Source organism: Sceloporus occidentalis, unplaced genomic scaffold (genome assembly GCF_023333645.1).
Source record: "Sceloporus occidentalis isolate IW3139 unplaced genomic scaffold, rSceOcc1.0.p SCAF_2, whole genome shotgun sequence".
NCBI lineage: Eukaryota > Metazoa > Chordata > Lepidosauria > Squamata > Phrynosomatidae > Sceloporus > Sceloporus occidentalis.
The window spans coordinates 234,153,897-234,179,879 of record NW_028316982.1 but is presented as its reverse complement, the minus strand read 5'-3'; the positions used below and the strand labels follow the sequence as shown (position 1 = coordinate 234,179,879).

Genomic DNA, 25,983 nt, shown 5'->3' with positions numbered 1-25,983 from the left:
ACTAGACTTGGGGCCTATTTGCAAACATGCATCTAAGGAAGTAGGCTGAAGTCTACAAAAGTTCATGCTACCAACATCTTTCAGTTAGTCCCAAAGGTGTTACAAGATCCCTTTGCATAGATGCATATCTGGCACTGACAATGGCCTAATTCCAGTACTGAGTAAAAACATAACTTTTAATTAAAGATTTGAGGTCCAATTACATTATCTAGTTTGTATATTTGTTGTTATGATATGCCTTCAAGTCGTTTCGGACTTAGGGCAACACTATCTTGGCAAGTTTCTTCAGAGGGGGTTTGCAAACTGTTTAACTAGGGTTGCCATATCCCGCTGGGGGGCGGGACAATCCCGGTTTGGGCGGTGCCAACCCGGTCCCAGTCCGGCGCCCAAACCGGGACGGCCCCGCCCACCGCGGCCACCTCAGCCCCCGCGGCAGCTCCAAGCCTTGCTGAGGCCCGGGAAGGCTCTCCGCGGTTGGAGCTCCAGCCGCGGAGACACTCCCTCCCGGGCCCCAGCGAGGCCTTCGAGGCGACTCCGCGGTCGGAGCTCCGGCCGCGGGGTCCTCAAGGCCTCCGCGAGGCCAGGGAGGAGGAGGAGGCCACTTCCCACCGCTGCAATCGCCGCGATGAGGGGCGGCCCCCGCCTCCTTCCCGGCTGGGAGCCGGCCGAGGCTTCTTCCCAGGCCGGGAGGAGGAGGAGGAGGACAAGGTTTAAAAATCTAGGACTTTTTTTTTAAAATTTCCTAGCCAGGAAATTTTTTGAAAAAAATGTCCTACATTTTCAAACCTTGTCCTACATTTGTCCCGGTTTGGAGGTCCTCCATTATGGCAACCCTATGTTTAACCTGTTTTGAACTGTCCGGCTCTTGAATATGTGTTCAGACATCCCAACACATAACAGATCCGTTATCTTTTAGGAGCAGATATTCAATGACAAGTGCTTCAGTGAAGGAAATACCAAATATATTTTCCTCTTGTTGCTACCCCAATCCCCACTGAAAGGCCATTCATTACATGAAATGCAAGCACTCATATCTATTTAAAAGCAAATGCTACAATGCAAATGAGCCTGGAGATTTTTATTTTTTGAAGTGTACCAAGGGTTTAGTTACCTGCTGGTTAGGTAACCTTGTAATATGGTCCAAAATTTTGTTGAAAGAGAGAACAGGCTGTTTTTAGTAATGACTTTCCTGTGTGACAAGAGCGCTGAAACTCAGCCGCTGAAGTTCACTCAAAGTCCAGTGGTGGGTCAAAGATCTCTTTGCTGTTTTCTTATGAGAAGTCTCCTGCGTTTTCCAGAGGGAAGTCAACCAACAGATTCAAAAACAATGGATCAGGCAGGCCTAAAGAAAACCACCCCAAAATAGTAGGTGAAAGAGTCATAAGAATTGGGAAAAGGGAAGGGGCTGAAGAAATGAATCTCTGATACATCTCTTCAAATAACAACTGCATTAACTGTAATACAAGCCAAACTCTGTAGTCACAGAGATGCTCAAACAAGGCAAAGAACTGTCACTAATTGTAGAACAACGCAAGGCAAAGTAAGGCAAGCAACGCTGTAAAAAAAGGCAAGGATCTAGGGTCACTCTGAGGCTGAGGTGGGAACCCTGTGGCTCTCCAGATACGGCTGGACTGAAACTCTGTCAGCCCCAGCCATCATCATCAGTGGCAATGAAAGGACAGTGGGCCCTTGTTATACGCTGGGGTTTGGTTCCAAGATCCCCATGGATAACAAAATCCGTGGATGCTCAAGTCCCATTAAATACAATGCAGAGCAAAATGGTGTCCCTTATAAAAAATGGGAAATCAAGCTTTGATATTTGAACACTTTCAAACCGTGGATGCTTGAATCTGTGTATAAGAAATCCGTGTATAAGAAGGGCTGACTGTAGTCCAACAGTATCTGAATGGCCATACTTTGCCAGCCTCTGCCATAGAGGTTAGAGCCTGAGATCTATTTGTTGTTGTTAACTGCTGTAAGTTGACTTTGGCTGCATCCACACTGGAGAAGTAACCTGGACTGGCTCCGCTTTAACTGCCCTGGCTCAAGGCTGTGGAATTCTGGGAGTTGGGTGCCAAAGTGGAATAGCAGCAGCAGCAGCAGCAGCAGCACTGCAAGAGTGTAGTCCAGCAGGGGTCTCCTCTCCTCCAAAGTGTGCAAGCCCCTTATTAAGGGATTCTGGACTTCAACTCCCAGAATCCTCAGCCGTGGCGGCCAATGGCCTGGGATTGTCACCGTGAGGCCTTCTAGTCCTAGAACCACAGCCAGCCCTCCTTCTTCCTCCCGCTTCGCCCAGCTCCTCCTCTTCTCCGCCCCAAAAGGTGGTGTTTCCTCCCCAGAGGGCCTCCAACTAGAGGCCGGGGCCAAGGTGCCTTTGGCGGCCGCTCTTCCCTTCCAGGAGCCCCGCTGGCGGAGGAAGAAGGAGGCCCCTGGTCCCGGGCCTCGTCGGATGGAAGCGGAGGAGGGCGCCGCCGTCCTGGGCGGGCTCGGGTCTGGTTCCGTCGGGGCGGCCAGGAGGGCTGCTGCTGCTGGTGCTGCTGGTGTTCCGGGCGGCGTGGGCTGGGCCCTCCCCACCGCCGTCCTCTGCAGCTACGGCTTCTTCGCCAACCTCCGGCCCTCGGAGCCCTTCCTCACCCCGTACCTCCTGGGCCCCGACAAGAACCTCAGCCAGAGCCAGGTGAGGGGCCCCGGGACTCGGGAGGGCAGGCAAGAAGGGTCATGGGCCTGGAGGGAGGGAGGGCTGGGCAGAGGAAGGCCCCGGGAAATGCCAGGCCAAGCGTCTGAGGCACCTCAAAATGGAGCCCCGGGCGAAAGGGCCCTCCTCGGTGGGCAAGGGGCCTAAAGGAGGAGGGCCAGGCACTGCAGAAGGGAAAAGGAGCGAGACCCTCGGGGCTCTCTGGCAGAGACGGCATTTGAAGCCTCACTTAAACTTCTACATACACTGGCTCCCCAGAAGAGGAGAGAGAGAGAGAGAGAGAGAGAGAGAGGAGCCTGGAGCATGCGCAGAGAGCCCGCCTTGATCGATGGCGAGCCCAGGAGCTGCTTTCTGTCAGAGAGAGTCCCTGTTTCCTGGTTTTGTGTCGCTTCATCAACTCTGGCGCTTATAACATCTTTTGCTTCAGAACCTGAAGTCAGACACAGTCTTTGATCATTTGGCTCAGGCTGCGTCCGCACTGCACAAATAATCCAGTTTACCCCCTCCCTCCTTTTAACTGCCGTGTCTCAATGCTATGGAATTCTGGGAGTTGTAACTCTGCTGTGGTGCCACCACAAACTACAGTTCCCAGAATTCCACAGCATTGAGCCATGACAGATAAAAGTGGGGTCAAACCAGATTTTTCTGCAGTGCAGATGCGGCCTTAGTCTTCTGCATCCAGAATCATCACCTCCCAGAGTAGCCCAGATTGTGGGCTGTGTGCCAGTGAGAGAGAGGAGAAAAGGGTGTGCTAATGGGGAAGTCATGCACCTTCCTTTTGCCAGAGGCCTCCTGGGTGCATTGTCACAAGAATATCTCTTTACACACTCGGATTTGTCAGAGTTTGAGGAAATTGCGTTTGTGCGCTATAAAGCTACTATCACTCTACAGAATACAGCAGTTGGACACCACTTTAATTTCCATGGCTCAGTGCCGTTGAATCCTGGGATTTGTGGTCTGGTGGGGCACCAGAGCTCTCTGACAGGGGAGGCTAAATATCTCACCAAGCTACAAGTCCCAGAATCCCATAGCACTGAGTCATGGCAGTTCAAGTGGGATCAAACTGCTTTACTTCTGCAGTGTGGCAGCAGCATAACTCCAAGCCACAGTTTCTGAGGGGTTTGTGGTGTTGAAGAGGTAATATTCTCAATCTCAGGCATCCATACACCTAAGAATTTTTGTTAGCCTCAGCCATCTATATCCTATATGTGTGGGGCTACAGCTTAGTTAGAGGAAGGCTGATCTTGACTATAGTTTAATGTAGTATATACAATTTCTAATTTCTCATGAAGCGACATCCTTCACTCAGTCTGGAGCAGGGGTTCCCAACCTGTGGGTCGGGATCCCTTTGGGGGTCAAACAACCCTTTCACAGGGGTTGCCTAATACCATCGGAAAACACATATTTGCATGTAGCTATGAAAATAATTTTATGGTCAGGGGTCACCTCAACATGAGGAACTGTATTAAAGGGTCACGGCATTAGGAAGGTTGAGAACCACTGGAGGCTGCATACACTGTTAAACTGTTGCGTTCTAGTATTGTGCTTTTAAAATTTGTCCAGAGTCGAATTGTCTGGAGGCAGCCCAGAAGCAGCACACTTCGCTTAACTCAACATCTGTCCTCCTCTGACTCTAAGTTGCTGCTGCCAGTCCATGAAAACCTGTGTGTCTACCTATCTAGGTTCCCTAATAAAGTAATATGTCTATGTCCAAGGATGAGAGTATGCTTGACTGTGGATTTCAGTATTATTATTATTATTACTATTTAAAATACATTTTCATTTTGGTTGTTGCACAAGGTGAGCTAATAAAAACAAAGAAGAATCAGAAACAGAATTATGGGATTTGAATTTAGAAACTAGTAATCAAAGACCTGAACGCTGATGGTTATTAGCAGGAAACCAGTCCAGGAAACAATTACTGGAAGTGGTCAGTTTTAATTCTTCCAGGAGCCACTAAACCTCAGTAAACAGGGAGGCTTTTGCTGCCTTGAAAAGTGCAGTCATAAGCAGTCTTGCCAATGTTTTCTTTCAAAGTTCACATGTAGAACGAGCTGCTCAGGGCAAGTGTCTCATGTTCTACCTAGAACAATTTCAGATGAACGTTACATAAGCACCTGCCCAGGAAGCATTTTGAGCTTACTGTAAATACTCATGTATAAGTCTAGAAATTTTAGTCAGAAAATTGATCCCAAAAACCTGAGTCGACTTATCCACAGGCCAATGTGAGTACCATCTTTAACTCTTATTTTAAAAAAGGAATTATCCCTTGGTGAAAGAAAAGAGCGTATTTTGTCCTGGACACGCTTACTTCCCTCTAGTCTCTCATCCCTCCAGTCTTTAGTGTGAGAACTAACAGTTATGCTTGCTGGAATTTTGTGAGTTTTTTGGCATTGTCTTCTTTCTCTTCATCCTTTAGATCCTTTGTTATGTGTCCCTACGTTTTACCCTCGACTTATCCACAGGTCATATAAAATCCATAATTTTTCTTTCAAAACCTGCCCTCGACTTATATATGAGGTCGACTTACAGTTGACTGTATACAGTGACCTCTTCTTTCCTGAAGCTGAGCTTGTTCAGATCCTGTTGAACTGCCACATAACAGATGCTTGTGAAGTAGAAACGATGATGGAGAACCTAGACATGGGTTCCATTGCAGTTCCTGCTCTAACAGTGTTTGAATTTGGTATTCATTGGTGTTGCCCTGTCTTAAATTCATTTCAGACTTATGGCAACCCTTTGGCGAACCCATCAGGGGTTTTTCTTGGCAAGATCTGTTCAGAGAAGGTTTGCTGAGGCTGAGAGGTTGTGACTTACCCAAGGTTACCCAGTGGGTTTTCATGGCTGAGTGGGAATTCGAACTCTGGTTTCCAGAGTCATAGTCCAATATTTAGACCACTACATCATGCTCACTTTCTTGGTACTCCTCACCTTGTATTAATATTTATTGTATAACATCACGTAGGCTGGTTTGATGGTTTCTTACTGTGTAGGTGAAACAGAGCTATTGCACATGATCTCATTTTGGCAGCTACAGATCATGGGAAAATTTGCTGCAGATGTTATCAAAGAGATGATGCATCCAGTCCTACAAGTTTTCAGTTGGCTTGCTTGCTCCTGTTTTTTTAAATTAATGCTCTTGAACTCTGTCCCTTTTTTAAAAAATTGTCATATGGACATAGTCATATGACCCACCTCCCCATGCTTTGTTTCCTCACAGCAGTTTCCAAGTCAGATATAGTGTCATGTCAGCTTGTCTGTGTAACAAAGTGTTTCTCAGACATTGTGTACTTCAACCACTCTTCCAAATAAGTATTTAAAAAGGGAAGGAAGAATAATTTTGTGGCACCTTTAAGATCAACCAATTTATTTCAGCATAACCTTTAGCTGAAAAGTAGTGTGTTCCTTCTGAAGAACCTCAGAAGCTCTTCAGAAGCAACAGCCTATATTCTTTTTCCTTTTTGATATAGAAATAGACCTGCCAAGGATGACCAAGGCTCTTCACCTCGGATTTAAAGAACAGTTATTCAAATTGCCATAAGTTGATGGGTGATTTGTAGATGCATACTACTACTAGCTTGAAGGTTGATCTGTTTGCCTTATATGTATGGGGCTATATGGCTGTTTAAGCATATTTCATGACCTTACACTGTAACATGAATTGCATCTTAGATAGTTATTAGCACCTTGTTATTGTGGAGAAAGTATTAATAAAAATGAAACCTGTCAGTTTATAAACTCTGTTCACAGCATCCCCAGATATGACTAATCAAATATCTGTTTTTGGAATGTGAATTTTCCTGTTTTATAAAGTTCATTATTTCTTCCTCTTATAGGTCTTCAATGAAATATATCCAGTATGGACTTATTCTTACCTGGTTCTGCTGTTCCCTGTCTTCCTGGCAACAGACTTCCTCAGATACAAGCCTGTCATACTTCTGCAAGGACTAAGCCTTATTGTGACATGGTTTATGCTGCTTTATGCCAAAGGACTCTTGGCAACTCAGTTCTTGGAATTCTTCTATGGACTGGTGACTGCAACAGAAATAGCCTATTATTCCTACATTTATAGTGTTGTGGACTTAAACTTATACCAAAAAGTCACAAGTTATTGCCGAAGTGCAGCCCTTGTGGGTTATACTGTGGGTTCAGTCTGTGGGCAGATCCTGGTGTCTGTCGTTGGCTGGTCTCTCTTCATTTTGAATGTAGTGTCTCTCACCTCTGTATCTGTGGCCTTTGCTGTGGCCTGGTTTCTGCCTATGCCACAAAAAAGTCTTTTCTTTCATCACCATCACTTGAATGCACAGGTCAGTAAGGAGACGAAGGTTGTAGATTGTAAAAATGGAACAGTCATCCAAGATGATCCTGCCTTAAAGAGGGTGCCTGGGTGGGAAGAAGTTGAATCGAAGGTCCCTTTAAATATAGAAGAGCATCCTGAGGAGCAGCAGGTAAGCACTACTGCTGTTTCAAGGGAGTAGAAGCTACGACAGCAAATTTGTGATGGATTAATCGACTGTGATCTATTAGGGGCTTGAATACACTTTAAGGCACCAACTCCCACCCATTGGCATCACTAGGGTTGGTGTCACCCAGCATAGTAATTCATAGTGTCATCCCCCCCAATTGACCTCCTCTCATACAACACCATGCATAGTACTTAGTAATGGTTTTTGTACTAATGTTATTAGTAAATCGTAATTCCCGTATATCGCTGAATGCAGCAACAATAGTTGTAACATAAACAACTAGCAAAATTAAAATTATACCTTTAAATTACAGTATCATATGAAAGTATAAATGTATTTATATTTACATAGTTTCATGGGGTCAAATGAAAATCTGGGAAGATGTGATGGTTTTTAAGAAAATTTAAAAAGAGTGAAATTTAAAATATAAAATGAGGTTTCTTCTGTTTCCACCTTATCCAATGATGAGCCTCATCCCATTCATGCCTTCTCTTCTGTTGAGCTCCAGGGCTTTAAGGGGACACAGGCAAACTCACAGCTAATTTCTACCTAAAGGCAGATATTTGGGGATCAGTGGTGTCACCCTCCTTAGTATGTCACCTGGTGCAGCTTGCATCTCTCCACCTCCCTGCTGACGCCTGATTTCATCTGATCTTGGAATCTGAGCAGGGTCAGTCTTGGTAGTACTTGGATGGGAAACTGCTAAAGAATCACAAGTCTTGGTGTCTAAATTTCAGAGGAAAGCAATGTCAAACTGCCTCTTAGTATTCTTTGCCTAAGAAAACCCAGTTAAATTCACCATAAGTGGACAGGTGACTTGAAGGTACTTCTATACACGCAGTGTCTGCTGTGTTTTCCTTGCCTGAGACTCCCTGGACTAATTCACTGGTTTTCAGATGTCTGATCTATTTAAATTCTGGGGCTGTATTCCTAAGCATAATTGTGTTGGTAGAGTCCTATTGCCTGTAAGAACAAGTATCTTTTAATATACAAGTACAAGAAAACCAAATATGTTGCCTCCTTCATTGCAAGTTTTTCAGGAAATTTAATTTTTATTGGGCAGGACAGCTTTTGCCAATAGCACTTCTAAAAGCAGGTGCTGCTTGCTTGCTTTTGAAGGCAGATGGCTAGCTATCATAAGGATAATATTTTAAACTCTAGGTCAGGCTACAGTTGCCAGAATCTCTTTTTTTGTCATCAAAAAGGGGAGCTTTTCTAAGCTCTCCTCTAGGAACTCTTTACAAATGGAAAAACAAACAGTTGAGTAGTAAAGTTATTAGGAAAATGTCAACTGAAGTCAAGAGATATGAGCAAATGGAAGTCTAGGTTGGGAGTGTGCATTCAGGAAAAGGAGGTTCCATTGCATGTAAATGCTTTTTAAAGAACTTGAAAGAAGGAGTAAACCTTCAGTAAACATTCTAGCCTAAAATGAGTTTTTGTAATGGTGTAAATGAGGCTAGAAATGACTTGGAAACCTTTTGACTGGGTTGAGTGGGTTGTGTGATTTAGTTTTGTTTACTAGGCTGCTGTTGATAATTACAGCTATTAACATTCCATGGAATTAATGTTACCTAGTTGAACACTGCTTTCCTAGAAGAGGATTATTGTAAAGCTGAGAGAACAGTTGTGGTTGTGAACAAATGACGAATGTAGTTTGTTTAGTCTTTTGCAGGGAATCTACGTTATAGCATGCTTTCTTCCCTTAAGCAAGGGAAGGGTAGGTCAGGTGGGTAACAAAAAATTAGGCTGGCATACAGAACTCCATCTCCTCCTTGATACAGCATTTTTCTCTATCTCAATAATACTGAAGTGGAACAAATTTTCTTTCAGGTCTTTAGGAAAAAAGTGTACTTTACACTGTAAGTATGATCACTAGAAAATAATGACAAGTCACAGAGTGTTAAACGTATGCTGGGTGTTAGAAGCACTTCATCTCATTTTAATGAGTATAGGATCAAACCACTATGCTTTCATGTCTAATCTTGTAAATATGTAATATATTCTTGCATAAATCAAAATGGATAGGAGTATCTATCCTTCCATCTTGTAATGTTTACATCTTGTAATGTTTACAGAATTTATATTTATGTTAGTGCTTCTTTGCCAAAATCAGGAATCAATGGCTTTTGTTATATTACACGTAAGCATAATGCTATGATCCTAAAATCATGTTATTTGAGGACAATCATCTATCATTGATTGTGTCCTCAGGTTAGCTTCTCTTTATTAGATACCCCAGTTCATTGAGCGGCTGTACAACTAGGTCCTTAAATCAAGGGTAGATGAGGTATAGGTTGCTCATGGTGCAACTTCTTAGAGCTATTGGCTTTTTCTTCTTCTTTTTGGTAGAATGAATGATCTAGATAGAATGATGAGCAGCAATATTGCAACCATTCTCTCTCTGGCCTGTAAACAAGTTAATCTTTCTTGAACCTATTAGGAGAAACACTTTTTGCCTGCAACAATTAGATGTGACGTAGTATGTTTCATAGAACCATAGATTCAATAGTTCAATAGTACAGTAGTTGTTACACTCTTTTGACCACTACTTTAAAATGTTGGGCTGATAACTTTCCCAGTCTAAGTAGTAACTAATGACTATGTGTTATGAGCCCTTTCCATAGCATTTGTTGAACAAGCTTTCCCCTGGAATATTTATCACCAGGCCATTTGACACTTTCTGGGTGTCAAATCTTCTGTAAACATATAACAGTAATGTATCTTTATAATTTTCATCCTCAACTCAGTTGTGATGAAGACCATAACTTTAATGTTGAAGGCTGAAGACCTGTTCCAGTTGTGGCAGCAAAAGTGGTAACTGAAGGCTGGGGTCCTATTGCTGGTTTACTGGTCCATGACACCACTAGTTTGACTTTGTTTGCTGTCATGCAGGGAGGAGGAGACAGCAGTGATAGCAGAAGAAGGCTGCCATTCTTGTGCTGCCTGTTTTTTGAATGCCTGGCTTTGGATGGAGTGGGGTGGGGAGCCTGGCTTTGGTTGTTGGGGAGTCCATGAAGCCAAAATACTATAGGATGGCTAGATTGGACAATCTCTTGTACCATGGCTCTCCCAATGACTCCTGGAAGCCAAGTACGTATTCAAGAAGGGCAGCACAGAGCCTAACAGTCTTTTTATCCAACCAACACCAACTTTTCCCTTCCTTCCTTACCACCTCTGGCACTTTCCCTTCCTGTTGATGCTGCCTCCGTCTTGTTGGTGTAGTCACACCACAGCAGACACTATAGGATTCCAGCTCAAATGTTTATTTTATTTTTTAAAATAAAAGTTCCTTGCCTTCTTGAGAATACTGGTTCCAGGCAACTGGTTTCACACAGAAAATGAGATATGTCGATTTTGCATATCCAGTTATGAGAGTTCAAAATTGCCTAGGTATATTGTTTAATCTTGTTTTTAAAAGGGGGGGGGACTATGTATATATGGATGTATTTTAAATTGTTGTATGCCGCTTTGATTGCCTGGCGAAAAGCGGGATAGAAATAAATTTTTTATTTATTATTTATTTTATAGGAAAGCTACTTTTTTGGCTATCATTCCCAAGAATCCCTCAGCCAGTGTAACAGTGTAGTCCAAAAACTAATTTCTCCCACTTTGAGAATTGCCCTTGATCCTGAGAATGCAAACACTTTGCTCTCTTTTATTGTGTCCTCTCTTGATGTTGGTGAAAGTACAGTCAGACACTGTATGGAATCTTTATCCATGGATTCCAGCATTCATTACTTGAAAATATTTTAAAAAATCATCAATTCCAAAAAGCAAGCCTTGTTTTTACCATGTTATATAAGGGACACATTTTATTATGTCATTGTATTTAATTGGACTTCAGCATCTACAGGTTTTGGTATCCATGCAGGGTCCTGAAACCAAACCCCAGCAAATACCAAGGGCCCATGTGTCACTTCTGACAGTTTTTGCAACAGAAAAAACTTGCTCTCAATCTATTAATTTCCCCAATGCTAAAATACAAAGAGATTAGGATTTTTAGCAGTCCTCTGGGGTGGGCTGAGGCTTTTCCTTTATGAAGTTTTTCATTTGTGGAGAAGGAGCTATAACAGAGAGAATGTAATTTACACTTAGTGACTTGTATGCAAAGGCATATTGCAGCACATTTGAGACTGAGAGAAAGAAAGAAGGTAACATAAGCCTTCTTAGACATATGAGGAAGTAGCCTGAAGTCTATGAAAGCTTATGCTACTGTCTTTCTTTCTCGGTCTCAAAAGTATTATGATGCCCCTTTGCATACTGATCCAGACTAACTCGGTTTTGAATTCTACCACTTAGCTGCTTGGTTGTTGTTGTGTGCCTTTAAGTTGTTTCTAACTTATTGCAAGTTGGTGACTTACATCAAAGACCTGAAAATGGTCTCCCTTATTCAGCATCTGCAGAAAGCTACTGTGATAGCATTTGTTTAACCTCAGCTGCACTGTAAATGTTTGCCTATGCAGAGATTAGGCAGATAACCATTCTTTTTTTCACATAGCAAAATGCAGTTATTGTTACAATAGGCAACCTGTAATTGTTGCGATAGTTCTTTACTTACTTTCTGCACAGTCCTCAGGCATGGAGTATGGTGTGCAAATTTTTAAGTTATTCTGAAAGACTTCTTCCTCGGTGTTGTAGCTAAAATGCATCTAAATATGGTGTTTACTCTAGCAGCAGTTTGCTTCATTTTTAAGATGATGAAGAAAGAAGACTAATCTGTAAACTAATTAAAATGGTGCACAAGGATTTGCATTTTCTCTTTTGAGTTCTTAAAAGCAAGTGGTTAAATTCACTGCTTCTTACAGCCTTGGGAATTAGTGGGGCCTGCAGACAAGAGGAAAAAGCTTTAATGCCCTAATGCTTCAGAGCTTGAAAAAGTTACTTTTGCTTCTCACCTTTTGGCTAATATCAAGTGTAGAAAAAGTTACTTTTAGGATTATTTTTGAAAAAGTTACTTTTTGGCAAACACTCTCATAACCCCCCCCCCCAAAAAAAAAAACCCATTGGCCATTACTATCAGCTTAGGTATGGGTGTGTGAAATATCGTCAGGCATTAAGACATTGCTGTGTGTCTTCAAGTCATTACTGACTTACGGCAACACAAAAGTTAACATATCACAGGGTTTTCCTGGCAAGATTTGTTTGGAGTGGGGTTTGCCTTTGCCATCTTCTGAGGCTGAAGGAGAATGTGACTTGCCTAAGGTCACCCAGTGGGTTAATATGGCCAAGTGGGGATTTGAACCCTGGTCTCCAGGATCATATCTCATGCTGGCTCCCCATTATGACATACCATGCTGTACCACAGGAGACTCCATCAAGTGGATCTGGAGGAAAATCCAGTAAATTCTTTCTTGATAACAAGGATGCACAAAATGTACCCAGCTGCTCACCACTGACAAGTAGATCCTTTTGCTCTGATGGGAACAAACAATCAAGGAGAGATCCTGTCCTTCCTTTGTACATGGAGAAATATGAGTATTGTCTGTGATACCAGCAAGCAGATTTTAGAAGCACAGGCAGAATGCAAGGGATCTCCCTAACACAGCACTAAACCTAGGTACAGACAATTAATTGGCTGTGTATAAGTAGTTACTTTGCCTAGTAACTAAGGCAAAACCATATAAAACTGTAATTGTAACTTAACTCCTTTTGTGAGATAACTAAGAGAAGAGAGGACAAGAAAAGAAAGCCCCAAGAAAGCTGAATGACGAACATTCAGATTTTTAAAAAGTAACTATTTTAGATAAATTCAAGGAATGAGAAAGCCGAGTTGTTAATTATTTTTAAGAGTATGTTTCCAAGGTTTTGATCAGTATGAAAACATACATCATAGAATCATAAGAGTTGGAAGAGACCGCATGGGCCATCCAGTCCAACCCCCTGCCATGCAGGAAATCCAAATCAAAGCATCCCCAGCAGATGGCCATCTAGCCTCTGCTTAAAGACCTCCAAGGAAGGAGACTCCACTACACTCCGAGGGAGTTTGTTCCACTGTCGAACAGCCCTTACTGTCAGGAAGTTCCTCCTAATGTTGAGGTGGAATCTCTTTTCCTGTAGCTTGCATACATTGTTCCGGGTCCTGTTCTCTGGAGCAGCAGAAAACAAGCTTACTCCCTCCTCAATATGACTTCCTTTCAAATATTTAAACAGGGCTATCATATCACCTCTTAACCTTCTCTTCTCCAGGCTAAACATCCCCAGCTCCCTAAGTCATTCCTCATAGGGCAAGGTTTCCAGACCTATCACCATTTTAGTTGCCCTCCTTTGGACACACTCCAGTTTCTCAATGTCCTTTTTAAATTGTGGTGCCCAGAACTGGACACAATATTCCAGGTGGGGCCTGACCATACTTGGGATGCTTGATTCCAGGCAACCTTTAATATTGTACATATATACAGAAATTGTACTAGAAAAATACAAAAAGTGTGGTCTTCCAAACAGTGTTGACCTGCCACACATATCTTACAGTGTTGGCTGGGTTGACTGAGACTACATCTGTACTGCAGAAGTAATGCAGTTTGACCCCGCTTCAACTGCCATGGTTCAGTGCTATGGAATTCTGGGATTTGTGGTTTTGTGAGATATTTAGCCTTCTCTGTCAGAGAGCTCTGGTGTTGCAACAAGCTACAAATCCTAGGATTCCTTAGGATGGAGCCATGGCAATTGAAATGGTGTCAAACTGCATTATTTCCGCAGTACCTAAATAAGCCTAATAGGAGCTATTTTTTTAAAAAAAAATCTGAAGAGCCACATCTTCCCCGCTCTAGTTTACAGAGAACCAACTAAGTTTCTTGCTAAAACACCCCCAACATAGCAGAATTAATCAGTCTTAATAACATAGAAGTATGTTGTTATCCATGTTTCTGTTCTGTGCTGCATTTTGCATTTTGGAAATTGAGCTACCATCCTAGCTAATAAAAAAACAGCCTGGTCCAAGTGACAGATTTTTGAAATAATTTCATTTGGTAATACTGTATTTGATTACATAATGACTCATCTATGATGCACACCACCATCATAGTTTCGCTGATCACATAAGACAGTGTTTTGTCAACCTATTAATGTGCTGGGTAGTTAAAGAACAGTATTATTTCCTTTCTCATCTTTTACATCAGCCACAACTTTTCCATTCTGTATCTCATAACATCTATTAGAGCAGCTCTGCTTCTTGGAACTACCATTTATCTAACTTTCCAAAAATGTTTACTTTGTTCAGTGAAGCAAAATCTTTCCCATAAAAACTGGTTGAATAATGTGAAATGGCTGTTTCCATGGAATATGCCTTCTAGTGGCTTTATATTCTAAACTTCTGTTTTAAATTATTGTAAACTGGGGTCTAAAACACACTGCAGAGATAATCCAGTTCTCACAATTCCCTAGCATTGAGCCAGGATAGTTAAAGTGGTCTCAAACTGGATAATTTCTATAATGTGTATTGTTCCCACTTTGGGTCCCATCCAGGGAGAAAAGCAGGTTTAATTCAACAAATGAACAAATGACTAAAATTACTGAGGAAATCTCTATTTAAGAATTTATTTCAGTTTGCTAACACATGAATGGGGCAATTTTGGCCCTCTAGATGTTTCCACCTACAAATTCCCAAATGCCCCACCCAGCATGGTCAATGGATAGGGATTGTGGGAGTTACAGCTGAAAAAAGCTGGAGGGACAAAGATTCAGAATTGCCCATATTTCTTATATTCATTGATTATATTGGGGTGGGCAAAGTGCAGCCCTCCAGACTTTTTTGGGTCACAACTTGCATTGGGTCTAGCTAGAAGCCAGTAGTGAGGAATGCTGGGTGTTGCCACACCTTGCTCATCCTTGGACTCCCCAAATGATGTGGTGCTGGGTGATCTGGTTTCTACTTGTTGAATAATGAGAACATGGACTAATAGCAGAAACTACTGCTTTCACTTTTTACAGATTGCATTACATATTGATATGAGCAATAAAGAGTTCTGTGCTCATCCTACTCATTATCTTCAGCCTCAAATTAAGAAGGATAAGCATTAAAACAGATTTTAATAATTTATATAGTGAAGAAATAGGAGTAAAAGATCTTTTGTGGTTGCTTTGTGGTCGATAGATTATTTTTAAAGTTCCTATTCAGATTTCACCAGTAGTGTATTAAAAGACTAGTCAGAATCTTCTTCCCAGTACAATATCTGATTCCTTTGGGGTATGGTATAAAGTCATTTAAACCACATCAAAAGGCATTATGGAAACATGCATATTTATGCTTGATACTTGTGATTCATGAGTTGGGCAAACCATGTGCTATATAGACTATTAAGACTTAAGTCTACTTTGCCATGGATTCAGGGTTTTATGTGTTTTTTGATTTGTTTGTTTTGATGGGTTAACAATCAGGTATTGCTGTTTTTGGGCTGCATCTGCACTGCAGAAATAATCCAGTTTGACACGACTTTAACTGCTGCGGCTTACTGCTATGGAATTCCAGGATTTGTAGTTTTGTGAGACATTTAGCCTTCTCTGTCAGAAAGCTCTGGTGGCACACCAAATTACAGTTCCCAGAATTCCATCGCATTGAGCCATGGAAATTAAATCCATGTCAAACTGGATTATTTATGCAGTGCAGATGTGGTTGTGGTAGTGTATGCTCCTTGAAGGTTTAGTCCTTTTGGACAGCTTGCATAGAAATATTAGCTGAATGTTTGTTTTTAATCTACATAGGAGCAGAAGGTGAACATTGGAAAAGTAATAAAAGAACTCTGGCAGGATTTCCTTCAATGTTACTCTTCTCGGACTCTGCTGTGTTGGTCTGTCTGGTGGGCACTTTCAACATGTGGCTACCTGCAGGTCATAAACTATATTCAAGGCCTGTGGGAAAAAGTGCTACCTTCTCAGAGCTTCGAGATCTACAATGGTGGTGTGGAAGCAGCTTCCACATTGCTGGGTAAGTTTCTTTCTTTTTAACTCTATTTGGTGAAATGTATGGTATATCATGGGGATCCTAAGCACTCAATTTACTTTACTTACGACAGCTGGTACTTGATAATGCAGGGAGGTACCATATTGCCTGAAAAATGCTCAATCAAATTTTTGTTGTTGAGAATCATATGACATATGCATGAGATGACTCAGGCTGCATCCACACTGCAGAAGTAATCCACTTTAACTGCCATGGCTCAATGCTGTGGAATTCTGGGAATTTTAGTTTGTTGTGGGACCAAACCTATCTGGTAGTGAAGATTAAATGTCTCACTAGAAATCCCAGAATTCAATAAACATAGCAATTAAAATGGTGTCAAACTGGATCATTTCTGCAATGTGGATGCAGCCTTGGTTGCTTCTTCTAACAATTTAGTAATGTTTTGGAATGCTGCCTGGAGATAAAGAGTGTTTATAGCAGTCTCCTGGAGAAGTAATCCAAACAAACATGCTTAACAAGTTTGGAAATACTGTGTGGTGAATATTCTTATGTTTTAACATAATGCATGTTGGAACAACCTGACTTTGGTTTGACAGGCTTTACTGTACAACAACAATGTTCATAGCATGGAAGTGGGCAACTGTGTCGTGCACACAGACTTGTGTGCTCTTCTGGAAAGTTCTACTTTGCCTCCTGCCTTTGAATCTTTGGTTCATAAAGGCTTGAGGTTTGGGCCACCTTCTCTTGAAATTCCTCCAGGGAGAAACAGTTGGGCAAACTTTATTCTTTTTTTCCAGCAAGCAAAGACCTGATTGTTCCACAAGCTTTTACTTCCATTCTGGCTACACTGGGATCATTCTGTAAACTTTAATTGTGCATTATTATTATTATTAAAAAACATAAAGTCTCTTGTTTCTAACAATGTTGGGCAGTTTATAATATGTTTAATAGCTTGTACAGCCTTTGAGTACCAGGATAAATAATTTTAAAATAAGTTTTCAGCAATAATTATGTATTGTCATAATAACCATATTTTTATTAGTGTAGTAATAATACTTTAATAATAAATTTCTTATTAGGATTAGATAATCAGCTATTAAACTTACATAATTTTAATTTGGTTTTATTTATTTATTTAGGGGATTTTTATCCCACCTTTCTCCCAAAATGGGATTCAAGGAGGCTAATGGAATTTAAGAGATGGGCATGATGTTTCTTGTGATAGAAACCCTGCTTTTAGGCTTGTAGAAGTGCTAATCCAAACTCGCTTTCCATTTACTCTGAACTCTGTGAAATCACAGGTACATGATTACTGAAACTGCATTTCCTGTTTGTTCTAGTCATGGATGTCTAATATACATTTTTCAAAAAAGGTCTTCAAAACATATACTGTAAATGTACACATTTTGGATATAAGTATTGTAGAACACTGACTTGTTTGGTTTTTGCACTTGTAGGAGCTGTGGCTGTGTTTGGTGCTGGTCACATAAAAACATCTTGGGCTACTTGGGGTGAGATAGCCTTAGCCATGTTCTCCCTCTTCATTGCTGCGGCTGTGTATATCATGGACACTGTTCATAACATCTGGGTGTGCTACACTTCCTATGTACTATTCCGAATTGTCTATATGTTGCTCATCACAATTGCGACGTAAGTATTTCTTTGCTAATTTGGTCAGTATAGAGATATCCTAACAACCCAGCTTTGGGTTGCACTGACATTTTTACATTTTTATGTATTTGGAAATTTCAGAAAGCCATGAAATATCCATGCTTTGCAAACTCTTCTGAGCTCAAGTTAAAAAGATCTAGAAATTGGACACCTTGGTTGTAACTAGTAAATTCAAACAGAAAGCAGAGCTTTTTAATAGAAGAAAAATCAGGGGATGTGTTACCAATTCATGGCTCATTGTGGGGCACATAAGCCTAATGGGGCCTGGTATCTTGTTTTAAACAGGCTTACTTTGCCTGAAGGTAATGCTGTAATCAGAAGCTGCACTGGCATGCTAGTATTGCATGTTTAGCACATGAGGACTAGACTTTAGAAGTAAGCCAGATGTAGAGAACACTCTACAAGTTTCCTTGCATACTTCATGTTGTCTTGAAATTAATTGAAATGAAAACCTGAGAAATAAACCCCATTTTGTTTAATTTTGAGTTATTTCCAAAACAATGACTAAACATGAATAGGATTCAACTACATATTTCTTTGCAATGTACAGTCAGTCCTCTGTATCCATTGAGTCTTTATCCACGAAGTCGACCATCCACAGCTTGAAAATATTCAATGTATATTTATTTATTTATTTATTTATTTATTTATTTATTATTTATTTGCGTTATTTATACCCCACCCTTCAGCCCTAATGGCTATCAGAGCGGCTTACAATTATTATTTTTAATAAGACGGTTCCCTGCCCTCAGGCTTACAATCTAAAAGACACGACACAAAAGGAGAAGGTAATGGTGGTGGGGAAGGGGATGAAGTCCAGTGGTTCTTCTCTCCCTCTGAGGCCTGGACCAAGGCAGATGGACTAGAGGGAGGGCTCTTCTTCTTCAGGCTAGCCCTGGTGGAGCTGGGCCAGCCTATTCACTCCCTCGCAGGCCGAAGGATGACAGTTATGGAGGGAGGAGCCTCTATCTTCAGGCTAGCCTGGTATATTCTAAAAAGGAAATCTTGATATTGCCATTTGACATAAAGGACACCATTTTACTGTATCGTTATATTTAATAGAATTTGAGCATCCACGGATTTTGGTATCCATAGAGAGTTCTGGAACCAAACCCCAGCAGATATCAAGGGCCCACTGTAAATCCAGTATTTTATGTTTCTCTGTTGCCTGGTAAACAGCAATTCTGAATTGTCTTAAAATGCTGACATAATGACTGGTATTCTATCTTGTTCATAATCAAGATATGCTAAAGGTACAAAGTTTCTTTGGGTGTTTCATGTTGCAAGTTCCAGATCTGTAATTATCTTTGATTAAAGCTGAATTGTCTCCATGGCATTCACTGATTGTCCTTCATAAGTCAAATAGAGTGGGATTGCATTATTGTCCACATAGTGATTAGGTTACTACAACCCAGAAATGTATGTACAGTAATCCTGCATTACATTGCTGACATTGCATTGTTCTTGCATTGTTGCATTTTATTTTGGAATTTAGCTACTGAATTTTTCTCAGCTGAATTTCAAATTTAGCTAGATTTTCCCTCCCATTCTTGTTATGCATCTTGGCTCTTCCCTTCAATCCAGCAGAAATCTGGTATCCTTGATAATTTATTTTATGGCCCTGATGATCATGGCAGTTAGTATTTCTGTACTTCAGTTTTCCTCCCAGTACTGTAAATTAGGTCATTGCCATTCCCATTTTGCAAATAAGCATGCTAATCTTGGTTTCCTGAGATTGCCATGCTGGGATGGTTCAACCAGTCAGACGTCTTTGAATTTGCCTTGCTTGGGAAATATTAACAGTGTATTTTGGATTGTGTGTCAATGAATTAAAGTCACCTCATATGGAAATTTTCAACGAACAAATTGGCTGTGGTTGGGACAGTTGTATGTGTAGAATGCTCTGTGTACTATTGGAATATAGCCCCTGAAAATCTTTCAGACTTAGCCAGCTATTGGGATGTAAGATGTTCGCCACCCATAGAAGGAGGGTGTGAAGAGTCCAGTGGTTAAAAATCAAAGGTATACATACACAGCAAGAAATTTTCTGCAGTTTTATTCTTTGTAGACTTTCTAACCAGATACCTTTTTTCAACTCAAGCTTTGATATCAAAAGGGACCTTGACCTCACTTCAAAGCTCTTGGTGATAAGTATAATGTGTTGTAGAGAAGTAAGCCACAAAATTAAGGATGATTTGGTTCCCTTGCTGCTTGCATATACTCATTGCTTTTAAAAACTGTGATAAGAGATGAGGAAAGTTTCTTTTTGGGGTATCAGCTGCCAGAATTCACCAGCCTCAGTTGCCATGCTGGATAGGGAAATGTGGGAGCTGTAGTCCAGAAAAAGTTATTTTCCCGGCTGTTTCTGTGATTGGAACAGTTCTGTATGTGAAATGCACAACTGCTGCAGATGTGTCTAACTTGTCACCTAGTTTACATGATTTCTCCGCTAGAAATCCTTTCTCCTGCCACTGTGTTTTATCTTTCCATTCTGTTGTTTTTATGTGAAGGTTCCAGATTGCTACAAACCTCAGTGTGAAGCGGTATGCCCTAGTTTTTGGCGTCAATACTTTCATTGCCCTGGCATTGCAGACACTACTGACATTGATAGTTGTTGATGCCAGAGGGCTTGGGCTGGACATATTTAAACAGGTAGGTCTGAAAATATTTTAGTTGTTTGGGAAAAGAGGGGAAACATATCTTTCCTGGTAAAGCTTTAAGGCTACCCCCAAAGTATAAGATGGACTCATCTTCTCCCCTGTATTGGCTTTTGGGAGGACATGACTAGTGTCATGTCCTGCGTTTAATGAGGACAGAGGGTTTTTGTTTTTGTTTTTTGCCATCTTCTTAATAGATGATGGGAATGCTTGTCATTAGCTGTCTTACTGAGTTCCCAGAAGGTGCAAGAATTAAACAGTACCATTTGCTATTGCTCATGCTTAATTTTAAAATTAAACCTCCTCTTTGGATTCATTTCCTGTTTAAACATACCTAAAGAATGGGCTTACAGAAAGGGTTAAACAGAGCACAAATGTGACATACAGTGCATCAAAAAGAAACAAGGTCTTAGTTTACAGACATGGAGCCAAAAAATTAAATGGTTATTCTCTCCTCTGGCAAAACCCAAATAATAGACCATTTTTGCACCATAATGATACCCTCCCTCAGCTGCAGCATTAGGTAATTCTCTTCATCCTGCCAAACCATAGGAATAGTCCTGCATAATATTAATGATTTCCTCCCTCCTTTTTTTTTTTAACCACTTCTCCCCCTTTCCTCCCCCCACTACAGTTCATGATCTATGCTGGTTACTTTGCTGTCATATCAGTCATATTCTTGATCAGTGGCACATGCAGTATTATCATGAAGTACTGGAGAAAGGAGAGGAGAAGAAATAACACTACAGAAAATGGTATTTAACAGTTCAGAATTTCTACTTGTTCAACATCTGTGCCCGAGCAAGTGGGATCTATTTTATATATGCAGTTTTCTATTTATTAATGTATACTGAAGCTGTTATTTCCAGACTGTTACCTGAGCTGTACTTGACCAATATTTGTACTATATTAGTAGCATAGGTTAGTAACAGAATGTATTGAAATTTTATCTTACATAAGTAAGAATACTGTTTATAAAATCATGGCCTCAAATATGCCATTTTGACCTGTCTGGGGAAGATCAAAAGCATGGTACTGGCTAGGTGATTCTTCTCTTTCTTTTGTGACAAACAAGCCATAAAGCAATCAGTGGAATTTCATTGGTTTGTTAAATTAGCCCAGTCCATTGTTGTTAGTGCTTTTGGTAGACTGGGTCACAAAGGTACTGGAAGAATTCAGATATAATCAAGAGCTGGAATCAGTTGTGAACTTTAAGTTGGCATTGAAAGAACACTGTCAAAGAGACATGCACTAATGAATAGTAAAGTTATCATTTTTGCGCACAAATATTTTCTGCATTGTTGTATGTCCTATCTTGTCTGCCTTTTGGCATTTCTAAAGCAGGAGTGAGCAAACTGTGGTCCTACAGATATTATTAGACTATAAATCCCAGCATTCCTCACCACTGGTTATGTTGATTAAGACTAATGGGAGCTTCAGTCCAACAGCATCTGGAGACCTGCACTTTGCCCATCAATGCTTTGAAGGTCAAACTTTTAGTGATTGCCATTATCTGTCAGATTTAAGTAAATAGACTGCTGAGCTCATAAAAATGCCATGTATACCTTTCAATTCATAGACATAGTGGGTCACTGTGAGCAGATGTAGACAATTTATGTTCCCTTCAATTCTTTATTCAGATCATCCAAAGAGAGCAATCTTTTAAGCTGCTGTATTTATTAAACTCTTAACAGTAGACTTCCATAGTGGGCAGGCGAATGAATTGACAGCAATATTGTCTCTCACAATGTACTCAATTATTAGAAATCTCTTGGATTGCCATTTCTACCCAAATGTTATGTTTTCAGGTTGTGGACAAAGGCATTTGACGACATTGAATGGACATTTGTTCTCATGGGTATTTTCTCTGACTTCCCTGGTAAATATCTGGTTTGTCACATCTGATTGACATAAATTGCTAGAGATAAGCAGATTGCAGGGGTCTTTCTGAGGGAAATACAGAACAGGGGTAAGTTCTAGTAAGTGGAAATGTGACTAGCAACTGTGACTTAAATCCAGTTTTTAGCTCTAGCTAGAGTAGGTCATTCAATCAGTGGAACATATGTAACTGTTGTCTTAATCAAGTTCCCTCTAATACAGTGAGTCTGCTTTAATTGGAACAAAAAATTGGATTTGGGCTTACAACATTTCAGGTTCTGTCCATTCTTGTGTTGTAGAGCATGATTTTATATCAGGAGGCTGTTTCATGGTTTGTTTTGCAGGTATCTGGGAAACTGCTACTCAGTTACATGTTTTGCTCCACTTCCCTTCCGTAGCTAACTACTTGGCCTGTGTTTATTTTTCATTGTTTGCAAAATAGGAGGCTTGAAGGAGTCCATAATAATCAGGACTTACCTCAGAGCTGCAGTAATGTCCCTTGGATAATTGCTGAGAATATTTTAGATTTGTCTGTGTAATGGAACTATGCCAGAGTTGCATACACTTTCATAAATGAAAGAAAAAGGACAGTGTTATCTGCCCCTACACATGTAGGCCTGAAAAAACATATTTAGGTCATCACATGTGATGATTCTGTATTGTGTTGAGCTGTGATAACAGATTAAGAAACCATGGACAGATGTGCTTAAGCAAATGCAGAAAAATGTACATGTCTGTAGGGGTGCTGTGTGTAATTTTTAATGAGGACGTTATTTCCGTGTAGAAGGAAAACAATCAAACAAACAGATCTACTAAGTCTAGTTCATAGGCCTAGTTAAAGTAAATCCATATCTGTGTGGAAACGTAAGTCAACATTTCTTTAAGTTCTATTAGACCTGCTTTAGTTGGGACTAACAACTGGATTTTTGGCATATTATGTGAAGACAATATTTTAAGGCCTGTTTCTAATGTCATGCAATAATTGACCACTTAGTGTTGCCCTTTATTAAGATTTTTTAAATGTGAGAATGTGAAATCGTGCTGTATTGCTAGATTTGCAGGACTGAGCCTGGCAATCATGTATGTGATTCCTCTTCTGCTACACATGAGAAGCGTGCTACTGCCCCCAAACTTATAGGGAGTTTGAAACTGGATTTTAATTAAAATGTTGACCTCTTTCAAGGGAAAGATTCAGTACGACGAAGCTCATTGAAATAGTCTTTCTTGCATAAATTCAGAGTTTTCTTCATACCATAAGATTTTTGCAGCTGCATTTATAGTGAGGTCTGTTTTGTAAAGAGGTCCAACAGGCAGTGGGTTTTCAAGTGCAACATAATTGGAGGCTAATCCTTTTTAGTCACAAGACTCGCATTCCATCCCATATTTACTGTTGTCTCAGGTTGAAGGGCAAGTAGCCACATGAATTTATTCCAGATATCTTCTAAACAATAACAACAATTGTCAGATAAACTAGACAAGAAGTTGACTGTATAAATGCAGTTTATGTATACTCACCTTTTGTTTTGTTAAAGCAGAAGCTATTTGGAGGCCCATGTAACTAGGACCATGGAAGGTGGGGAGAGGAAGCTCAGCCTTTTCTCTCTCTGATATGATTTCAGCAAAGTTGTCTCTATCAAGCTGCAAATAGCAACTTTAAAGAGATTACTTTTGCTGGTGTGCCTTCTTTCCCTGGTGCCATGTTACTTGTGTTTCTTCTCAGCTGCTATTTGTATAACAAAAAAGATGCACATCAACTCCCTTTATCTGTTTAAAATTGTTTGGGATTCTGTGTTTGACATCTGGGTCTTTATTTGTGTTAACAGAAGGTATTCCTTGCCTAAGAACTGCCTTGTACTGTGTGTAACTGGCTATGCCATAATAATGCAGTTTATTGAATGTAAGCCTGGAAGTGGTTCCAGGGTCTTTTGCATTGCTGTATTGAATCAAGGTGTAATGTATTAATGGAGTACTTTGAGAAAAGTTTGTCAAGAAATGCGTTGTAGCACTAAAAACAGAATGTGCAAACAAGAAATCGTGGGAAAGAAAACTGTATTCTGTCCAAGTTATAAAACTATTTTTTATCAAATAAAAATATTTTATGATATTCTTACAAGCTTGTTTTCTGATTGACAGTGTAATGTTATGGATACAGTTTGAAATTCTCAAGAGTTGCTCATACCAAAGTCTATATTACGATAATCTTTATTACGCCAGCCAAAAAGGCCCTACATTCTCTTCCTTTTCCCTGCATGCTTTTTTTAAATAACAGCTTTGCCTGATGAAGAACATTGACTTTGAAAACTTGCACAGATAATTTTTATTTGATTTATATTCAACTTTCTCTCAAAATGAGACTAAGAGCAACTCTTTTTATGCCATTTCGGTCAGCCTAATGAAGGCATTACCATAATATGTCTTGTAACAAAAAGACCTGTCTCTTAGAAGATAACTAGTTTTTGCTTCTTTCAACCAAGCTCAGATTTTGCTAGCAGGGTAAGCACTGGACTACATCTCTAGTGAAAAGACATTGATACACTTGACAGATGTCAGATGAAGGATTTTGCCCTCAAATAATGAAGGCAGGTATCAAATGGGTATAGAAATGGAGGGGGACACTGAGACACAGAGGGTGTTTGGGAGAAGATTGCAGTTTGCAGATGCACCACAATTTACCTATTTTTGAAACACCCCTACAAGCAGGCCAGTTAGGATCAAGCATGTTTCACAGCCAGAGAATGTATGAATTCGAAAAAGAAAAATGTAGGGTAGAATGTCCTGTATGTGCACCTTGTAGCTCAATTACCCGGAGTCCTGAAAAAGAGCAATCTTGTTGGGGGTTGAGGACAGACTGCAGCAGTTGATGTATACTGCCCTTGTACTGTGTTTTCTTACTACATGGGACACACAAATGACAAAGCCTTATATTAGATTGTCACTTCCCCATTTAATTCCAAGGTTGGTCCAAGGTGGTAAGTGGATTCCTATCTGAGAGGTGTTCCCCACAACTGTTTGCAACACTATAGAATACTAGCATGAGTAAATCATATTCATGTATGTCTGTAAGATTGTAGTTTTGCCCCAGTGTCCTCTATACCAGGGGTGGGCAATAGAAGGCTGGGAGTACATTAGCCCCCCAGAAGACCTTGGAGAGTCATACCCCTCCCTCCATTGCATCTGCTTCCTTCCCAAAATTACCCCGAATATTTTCTAGGCAGCATGAGGGCATTTTTGGGGGCTTTCTTGCATTTCTAAAGAGCATTTGGGGATATTCTGAAGGAAAGAAATGTGCCTTCCCCAATCCTAGATTTCATTTTGGGACATCTTCGAGAAAAACTGGTCCTGGGTGACTGGGCCCACCCGCTGTTCTTCAAAATGTTGGCAACTACTTTTGGACACACATCCATGCAACAATATGTGAACTATTGCAAGTCAATTATCAGATGGAACTAGAAATATATCTGTTAAATATGACAAACAAAATACCAAATTAAACTGGCAAAAGACATTGGAAAGAAATATCGTATAACATCTCAGAGGCCAGAATACTCCTAGCCCAGAATGAAGAACAAATAACATCTGAACTATAGATGAATGGCTAATAAAGCTGATTAATATAATACAAGTGGACAAACTGACCTGTTGGCTAAACAGGAAATCATCAGAAACAACAGAAAAGGAATGGAGTATAACTTTAGAATACTGCAGGAACAAATGGAGCTG

General features: G+C 40.5%; 2 protein-coding genes across 2 annotated transcripts in view; both read left to right on the top strand.

Moving 5' to 3' along the window:
- Window positions 1–1,487: 1,487 nt before the first annotated feature.
- Window positions 1,488–24,355, top strand: SLC19A2 (solute carrier family 19 member 2). The gene is made up of 7 exons (XM_089508454.1): window positions 1,488–1,540; window positions 2,197–2,677; window positions 6,532–7,143; window positions 15,859–16,081; window positions 17,515–17,707; window positions 20,239–20,380; window positions 21,020–24,355. The coding sequence occupies exons 1-7, from the start codon at window positions 1,488–1,490 to the stop codon at window positions 21,146–21,148; spliced, it is 1,833 nt and encodes a 610-aa protein (XP_089364580.1). The 3' UTR covers window positions 21,149–24,355.
- The window catches only part of CCDC181 (coiled-coil domain containing 181), a 35,321-nt gene continuing 30,418 nt past the window's right edge, over window positions 21,081–25,983 (top strand). Inside the window, exon 1 of the mRNA XM_089512433.1 lies at window positions 21,081–21,140. The gene's annotated coding sequence lies outside the window, so the exon portion shown is untranslated. The remainder of the gene's footprint in view (window positions 21,141–25,983) is intronic.

Excerpts from the sequence above, each read along its gene's own strand:
- SLC19A2 (XM_089508454.1), top strand. The coding sequence starts at position 1,488 with ATGCTCAAACAAGGCAAAGAACTGTCACTAATTGTAGAACAACGCAAG. Across the intron at positions 1,541-2,196 it reads GTAGAACAACGCAAGGCAAA|AATCCTCAGCCGTGGCGGCC; the intron begins GTAAGGCAAGCA and ends TTCAACTCCCAG. Across the intron at positions 2,678-6,531 it reads AGAACCTCAGCCAGAGCCAG|GTCTTCAATGAAATATATCC; the intron begins GTGAGGGGCCCC and ends TTCCTCTTATAG.